General features: G+C 45.7%; 1 protein-coding gene across 3 annotated transcripts; it reads right to left on the bottom strand.

The window, feature by feature from the left end:
• Positions 1-271: 271 nt before the first annotated feature.
• On the bottom strand, positions 272-7,901 carry tcf19l (transcription factor 19 (SC1), like). Of its 3 annotated transcripts, XM_028398284.1 has the most exons (7): positions 7,737-7,901; positions 7,201-7,322; positions 6,387-7,109; positions 5,380-5,549; positions 4,809-5,202; positions 4,181-4,691; positions 272-3,748 (listed from the first exon to the last, which is right to left on the bottom strand). In XM_028398284.1, the coding sequence occupies exons 3-7, from the start codon at positions 6,658-6,660 to the stop codon at positions 3,400-3,402; spliced, it is 1,698 nt and encodes a 565-aa protein (XP_028254085.1). In that variant the 5' UTR covers positions 6,661-7,109; positions 7,201-7,322; positions 7,737-7,901; the 3' UTR covers positions 272-3,399. The 3 variants fall into 3 exon arrangements, with proteins under 3 accessions (XP_028254085.1, XP_028254083.1, XP_028254084.1); XM_028398282.1 differs by having other exon boundaries at positions 6,387-7,322; XM_028398283.1 differs by lacking the exon at positions 7,737-7,901 and adding an exon at positions 7,479-7,515 and having other exon boundaries at positions 6,387-7,322.
• Between the last annotated feature and the right edge of the window lie 704 nt (positions 7,902-8,605).

The raw sequence follows: 8,605 nt of genomic DNA, 5'->3' as shown, positions 1-8,605 counted from the left end.
AAATGTAAATTTCTAATATCAATGTTTCATCAATCACAGCTGGAGCTGGATGCAGAAGAATCTATAATAAATGAAATGTGTTTTTGATCCAAAAGAAGAAGAAGAAAAAGCTGCCGGCTGTGAAGACAAAACAGACAAGATAAACTTTCTGAATAATCTTTATTTCTTCCCTGATTACTTTGATGCTGATAGCATCTCAGAGAATTATGACAAATGGTTTAATTCTGTACAATCCCAGAAAACCAACAAAAGTCAAGCTGCGCTGCGCGTCTGCATTTCAATGTGATAATTAAAGTGTAATAGCAGGAGAGTGCTGTGAACTTCTGATTCAAAGCTGACAGAGGCTGATTTATCAAACAATCCCTTTGATTATGCACATCTCAGAAGTCGTCAGTTTGATGCTGTGATCGCCTCATGGGTTCAGCGTTTGGGGGATTTTAACAGTAAACACAATTAACTCAGCCTGTAGATTCTTAACAGATGGCAGAAACGAACTGTTAAACACAACCAGGCGCCCGCAGCAGAGAAACAAGAACTGTTTGTGAGCTGCAGAGCTACAGAGAATGCTAATTAAAGAGGAAAGTCTTAGGAAACTGTGGCCGACAAAAGGGACGGGGTGCTGCGAGGAAAGACCTCTGGAGAGGGGACAGATCTGAGCAGAAACCAGGATCAGGTGTCAGATCATGCCTCTGATCGACTCCCTCATCTGGATTGCTAATTCATTGGTCAATCAAGCGTTCATATTTTTCCTGTTGCCTGCATGATCTTTATCCATTTCGATATTAGCGAAACATGACATTGTATTTTCCTCTTCTTTTTTGGCAGTATTAAGTTTTTTTCTAGGAATGGCTGCCTAAAAATTTACTTTGTGCCGAGCACTTTGGTTTCCAGATGTAGTTTAGAAGACAAATAGTTCTACAACATCAAAAATCCTGGTATTAAATTGGAATCTGAACTGAAAAAAAAGGATCTCTGGAATCACTTTTTTCTAAACCGGCTTTGAAAAGTTCGATTAATCACAGAAAAAGCAGAAAAACATGCACCCCGGAGCGACAACATGATGGAACTGTACAACATTTGCTCAGAAACCCTGTTCAGGCTTCTTCAGGATGCACTTTCTGATGGGTTAGGGTCCCATTTTACAGCCGACCAGGATGCTTTTAAAGCCAGAGTGGAGAGTGATCGATAACATTTTCAGGTGGAGGGCGTGAGGTCAGCATTACTTTGAGATGAACTGCATCCTCAGTCATCACCGTCTCAGCAGCGTGACATGTTGCAGAATCTTTACACCTTACTTTTTGTTGGCGGGTGTTTTATTTTGTCTGACACCTACTGTCACTTCCCTGCAATTACAAATCATCGCCCTGACAGCTGCTCGTTTAGCACATCTGTAAGTGTAAGTCTTTTTTTTGTGGCGTGCCACATGAAAGTGAAAAGCAGGTGCACCCCGAGGTGCGTTAGGAGAGCAGCACCACACTGAACGACGACGAGGGATGTGGTGAAGATGGCAGATTTCTATACATGCAGACATAAACGGGCATTTAAACATCTTTACAGCTCAGACTTACGTCTTTAGTTGATGATGAAACTGCAACAAAATCTTTTTTTTAGAAGAATTTCAGAAAATACAACTGATTTCAATCAAGCGAAAACAACCACTGCTACCAGGACCAAACGCCCTTAGAACCTGTGTTATAGTGAGGTCATTGTGTTAATCCATATATTACTGATATTGTATTACTGCAGCTAAGTGACATTGATTAAAAAAATAACACTTATTTTCATGTCAAGTGGACAACAGATTTAAATTATTTCGACCTGTTAATGCCCATTCTCTTTAGATGTGGGAGTCAATCTACTGACATAGAAACAAAGCTACAAAGCTGTGATGATAATGTGCTTTTCCATCGACTGTCTGACATCACAGCTGTTTGACTGGTCATGATGGAGTTAACACAGCCGCTCAGAAAGTAGCAGGAGTCACTGTATGAAGGATGATTGAGAAATGTATGGCCCGAGGAAGAAGGAGGAGTCAGGTCCGACACTTTCATCCATGGAAGTGCCATGGAAGGCAGGCTTCATGCTGACGGACTGTTTTCTGAGCTGGACTACACTGATCTGAGACGGCCATGGGAGGAAATGAATACGATTCAGCAAAAAAGATGGAACGCTGCAGACCTCAAGTCCACAATCACCCAACACATGTTCACCTGATTAACATCCACAGACCAGGACCGCTCCTCCAAAAAATGGACCAATAGGACCTCAGTTGCCATGACAACAAAGCGTGTAATGTCAAATACATGTGACTCTTTCACCCGTAGGCCATCAATCACACTTCACATCAGTAATCAATTCATTCGTGTCTCAGTCCACTGACGGTTATTAACAAGTTAAAAATATATATTTGCTTTTTTTTCCTTTTTTACTTTTTATTGCTTAAGAATCATATTTTCAACATCATACCCAGGTTTGACTGCAGAAAGGTGCTTTAGAAGTTAGAAGAGAAGAATCTGGAGTTTGAGTTTATCTTTAAGCAGCGGCTGCTGTTCAGTAGGACAAAAGCAGGCTCGCTAACGCCTCAAAATCCTCGAACATCAAGACTCCTCCCACCAAGTCAGAGACATCATTCTATCGATCTTTACATCAGTGGATATTTCATGACTTTTCTGTGGTAATGAGTCCATTCATTCAATGAGAAGTCCCATCAAACATCCAAAATGTAGCAGCTGCTTCAAAACATCTGATTATCAGCACCTCCCCTCAGCAGCGGCAGCACCTCCAGTCTGCTGACACTTCACCATCTTCAAACATCACCACCCAGCATTGAGCTGCACTTCAAATATGAGCTGATTATTGCTGAGGTGGCCACCCAAGACAGAGTCCACAGCTCCAAAAACTGGCCTGATCAGGAAAACTGTCAACACATCTAAGAAACGTTTAATCAGTGATCGGGAACACTACATTAATCTTCCTGAACGCAGCTCGCTGCCTGGTCAACAGCAGCCACGGTGGGAACGGACTCCAACATTTCATCATGTTTTTTTTCCTCCCGTCCTGATCGCACCTCTCCAGGCAGTCAAAGCCATAATGAAATCCGAGCAGAGACATTTCATTACAGGTTCTTCTCCAGAGCCTGGGCTGGGAAATTGAGCGTGCCAGAAGTCTGTGAAGAATCTGTAGGACTGTAAGGTCACAGATCCTAAAACTTGGGAGGATCAGGCCGTAAAAATGTGATTACATTCTACATGCTCCTGTAGAGCGGCTCAGTGGCTTAGATGAAAGAGTAGCTTGTCTTCAATGGAAATCTCCATTTTTATGACTGAAGGAACAACATTTGGGGAAAAGTGAAAGTTTATCGCGGGGCGTTTTCATTTAATTCTCCTGAACTCTGTGTCATCAGCGACAGCCGCAGTGGAAGTCGGCGTTGGGGTCCCTCAGGAGCTTCTTCCTGTCCACATGCAGACAGTCTATGTGATACCAGGCGTCGCACACGTCACACTGGATCCACTGCACCGTGTCCTGCTGGGGCAGCCGACACCGCGTGGCCGCACACGGCTCCACCGCCCCCGTTGTCACCTCGTCATCCTCCTCATCGTCATCATCATCTTCCTCATCCTCAGAAGAGGAGGAAGAAGAGCCAGAGGAGGATGACGCCGAGGAGGTAGAGGACGAAGACGAGGAGGATGGAGAAGGAAGGGAGGGCCGGGGAGGGAGGGGATGTTTTCGGGGGCGGCCACGTCGTTTACTAGGGAGGAAGAACACACACAAAAAAAAAGACATGAAGCGAAGTGAAGCTGCTCTTTTACATATTTAACAACATCTGTTTTCACTCAGCATTTATTCAGCAGAGTAGCAAACATTTTAATGTTTTTATTTTGTGGATACTTTGACTCACTACCTCAGAATCACAATCATGGTTTAGTAGATGCACTAAACTGACTTTTTTGTTAAACAGAATATTGTTGGCAAACTTTTAACTGAAACTTTTTAGCACATTTTTCAGATGAGACTAGAAAAAAAAAGTGTGATAGCGATCCATAATTATACTGCAGGGCGCTATCTCCTCATCAGGTCATTTGCAGCCGCCTGCTGAATCCATTTGACACATGTGACTTTTCCAGCATTGGAAAAAAATTAGAATTCTAAAAATCCTACAGCTACTGTGGCTCATCTTTACCTGGTAGGATGATGGAACCTGTGGAACTGCACACTGCCTCTCTCCTCTGTGTGGATCCTGACCGAAGGCGAGGCCAGGCTGCAGTTCTCCCCTCCCACCACCAGAGGGGAGAACACCGGGGAGCTGTTTGCTCTCCTCCGCCTGCCTCTTTGCGCGGTCTGAGGACCGTGGGCAGGTTTCTGTTGGCGGAAAGCTGTAATGTTGCCGCGCACCACCGTCTTGACCCGGTGCACCGGCTCCACCTCCTGACTGTGGGCAGACACACTGGTGAAGGACGCCTGGAGCACGTGGTGGTTGAGTCTGCTGTTTGTCATGGCGCCATGGAAGCTGCCAATGGTTCTGATGCCGACGGGAAAGGGCTTGGCCTCCAGCGGCCTCCTGACGTCATTGTGGTTCTTGGTCTGCAAAGGAGGAGGGGGAGGCGAGCTGAAACCTTCAGACTCGGACTTGTAGAGGCGCCGCCTCTTCTTCCCTCTTGCTCTCACGCCGTCCTCCACACTTCCTGCCAAAGCTGATGATGACACAATGAAAAAACAAAACTGTTAGTGCACAACACTGACCGGCTGAGATGCTGCTGACTTTATTCTGACTTTGCTTTGGTAAAAATCAGATAAATAATCGCAATCACCTCCTCGACTTCTGGGCTCGTCCGAGCTGTCATCCTCAAGGAGCACCGTGTGCGCCGACTTCCTCCTGCTCCTGGAGGTTGACTGGAGGGACTTACTTGAATGCACTGAGGCTCCAGAGGAGAACGATGGAGGTGTGGAGGGAGGGAGCAGAGAGGAGAAGCCCACAGCCAGGGGAGGTGAGGAGGAGGTACCAGGGTCGGAGAAGGTTCCCTCGTGGCTGTGGCTCCTCTTAAAGGTCCAGGCGCTGCCCTTCATCTTGCTAAGGCTGCCGATGGAGTTGAGGATGACGGTGGCCCGGTTGATGGACAGCTTGGAAAGGTCCAGGTTAGCTTCTACCTTACGGTCCAAGTTGGTCCTAATCCGGTTCTGTAAGTCTGAGGAAAAGGTCCCCGCCTAGGAAACAGGATGAATCAGGACACAAATACAGCAGCAACATAATGTACCTTAAAAATGTAGTTTCCTAGTTTCCAGCTAAAAGGCTCAGCTGTGCTCACAGTGTATACTGTTCTGCTGTGATGTAGAAGTGGTGTCAAGTGGCCACCGCCTCCTTAAAAAAACCCATATAATTACCTTTGGAATTGTGATGGCATCGAAGTCCAGTGGGCGTACTTTAACCTTCTGGAAGAGGAAGTAAAACTCGGGGCTCCCTGGAGCCGTCTGGCCACCGAAGGTCAGCGTGTCGCCATCTGAGAGCTCCCACAGGATGCCGGGCTGGAGGCGGACTTCATTGACCCATGTGCCTGGAAACACAAGCGGAGGTAAAGTAATGTTTGCCTGCACACCGAGTTCTGTCCACACAGTGAGACTCTTGTTAGGTCACACTGACAAACAAGCCGCCGCTTTGCAAGTGAAGGCAATGTCACCTTAGGCAACGCAATCACTAAACTTTTTAAATACACGGCTGTCTGACAGACAAAGAATAAATCCAGCAAGCAGAGCCCTGAAATGAAGTCATTTGTTGACTATCAATGTGTTTACAGCTCCCAGAGTTTAAGGGAAATGTAAAACGGTCTGTGAAATGGACCTAGAATGGAAGAGCTGGAAGGCTACAAGGCAATCAAACGACCGCGACAGCACGGCCCAAAATGAGAAACGCAGGGTGAATACTAAAATGTGATTTTAATAGCAAAATATGAAAAATGTGTGAAACTGACTGTGAAATTAGTTGAAAAATTAGGCAGTGAGGGTGCAGTTTAGATTGTGAGGCTGTCGGACGCAGACCGCTAGCATTCAGTGAAGAGCTAACTTTTCCTGTGTACTTTAGAAATCATCAGAACACCGACGCTATAAATAAATGAATCAATAAATGACTTTGGGACAGAATCCTGCATGAAAATCAGTCAGAACTTTCAGCCGTTCTGCATTAAAAAAAAACAGGTGCTAATGTCTTTTCTACAACTTATTTGGAGACAGTGTTATGCTTCATGATGGAACATAAAACCTGGGTCAAAGATCAGGAAACATTGAGTCTTGTGTGTCTTTTCCTGTAGAAGTGTTTCTTGTAAGCGGGCGTGTTCTCACCTCACTCTCTCTTTCACTATGACTACAGAGGGGAGTGTATGAGTGTGTCATCTCACCATGACTGCTCCTGTCCTTAACGTGGACCCTCCAGCCCTCCTCCTGCTGCTGTGCTGCGTCTCCTCCGCCCGCCTCCTTCTCTGCCTGCAGCTCGGCGTGGATGCGGGACACCGACGTGGAGTCCAGCGTGACATCGCACAGCTCCGCCGCCCGGCCCAGACGGAACACCGAGTGGCTCAGCGACGGCCTGAACGTGTACAGGTCCCGTACCGAGTCACCTGTCGATGACCCGATCCGAAGCAGCTGGAAGCACGCCTGCACCCCGGACAGCATGACTGAAGGGTCTGATTGTCTGAGGTCCCCCCCCCCCCTACCTACACCGCCCAGAGGCCACCCCTGATCTGTGACAGGCCCTGAGTTAAAGGTGGCTACGAGCCATTTTCATTCTGAGCTAATAGAGAGGAGTTAAATTCGAAGCATTTAATCTGCCGACAGCTAACAGTAAGCTACAGCGTGAAGTGAAATAATCTAAGCACAGACCTGGAAGCACCGGGCATGAAGGTTACAGACAGGTGCAGTGGCTTTAACCAACAGGTGTCCGCATTAGTATGGAAAGCTGATGTCGTGTTGTACCCTGCTGTGCATACATGAATAAATAATGAGGATATGGAGCACAGTATAAGCTGGTGAAGTGTGGAAATGAGCTGCTGCACTCTGCTATGAGCTGCAGCTCAAACACACTAAATCCCCAGTGGAGTGGAGGCAGCGAGAGCAGAGAGGAGCTGTAATGTGGACAGAAGATGTGTTACTGCTGCTGATAATGTGAAAGGTGCCGTTAATATCACACACCGGCTGAAAAAAAACCTGTTTTACTTGAATATTTTCCAGTTTGAACAGCTGGCAGGTGAGCCTGTGTGTGTGTATGTGTGAGATTATAATCCACAGCTCCTGACAGCAGCTGACTCACAGGTGGGGAGCCTGACAGGGTGTCTGATCTGAAAGGGAACAAGAGAATAATCACATAAACAAATGCTTAATTTTAAAAATTATAAACACTGTTTATTTGACACTTCAGAAGCTTTTTGTTATTCAATTACAGGCTCCAGTTAAGTTAAACTGAAGGCAAAAAAAACACGCTGAAAGCACTTCACCTTCTGACGCTGCGTGCAGACTCACTCATGTGATCAGGACACAATGCAGGAAACAATAAGCGGCGCACTTTACACGAATAAAGCTCAATTAAACCGTCATTTCCTGGTGTTAAACTCACTTTTAATGACGCATATGTTGATTAAACTAACTTAGTGCGACGTACAGGTCTTAGTTTTAGCGTGTCGGTGAGACACGGGAAGCAGCTAGCTGACGTTAGTTCGCTGCAGGACAGAATGAAAGTCAGAGCTGCGACTTACAACAACGCCACAGCCGCGCTTCATCCCTCCAGCTCCTCTCAGCTCCTCAGTCCGACACAAACACGCTCTCAGGCGGCTGCTTCCACTCACAGACTTCGCCTCTCTGCTGCTTTTCAGCCAGTATTTTATCGCCGTTGTTCGCCAGGCGTTCGTGCGGCTTCTCCCCTCTTTCCTCCCAGGAGGAAGTCCTTTGAAATTTGGCGCGCCAGTCCCGGAGCTTCCTTGCGCTAGAAGCTGCGTCACTTCCGGCTCCGCCCTGATTGGCTAAGAGCCAAGGCGCCTAAAAGCAGGAGCAGGATGGGGCCTGTTTAAAGTAAGGGAGCCAAATGTCAGAGCGGGTTCACACAGGAAGGGATCACACAGTGAAAACATGGGTCTGAGTTTACACACCAGCCAGCTCATTCAAACTACACACAAAGACACACAAAAAGAAGACTCTCACTGCTAAATACAAATTAATTCATTTTATTTTAATCTTGAAGAAAAAAATGTAGGATTTATATCTGCAGTGTGGACTACATGAAGGAACCTGTCTGAATGTTTGTATAATGTGACAGTTATTAAGCATCTAACATTTAATATTTAACAAAACATGCATTAAGTTATGATTCAAAGTTGCTGCTTTACATTTATGAGACAATATTATGAGGTGATGTATTAAAAGTCTTCGTACATCATACAGCCCATTATGAAGTCGGTTGTTGTCATTTTTACAAATTGTACCAATTCTTCAAAAGTTTTGCAGAAAGTTTTTATTTTATTTCACAATAATACAAAAATAAAAAAAAACATAAATTCAACAGTTGCTGCTTATGACTGTGGAATATGGAAACTTTAATAATAATAATTGAAACCTTTATTAGTCCCAC

Source organism: Parambassis ranga, chromosome 2, assembly GCF_900634625.1.
Source record: "Parambassis ranga chromosome 2, fParRan2.1, whole genome shotgun sequence".
Lineage (NCBI taxonomy): Eukaryota > Metazoa > Chordata > Actinopteri > Ambassidae > Parambassis > Parambassis ranga.
This window is presented reverse-complemented; position numbering and strand designations above follow the sequence as displayed.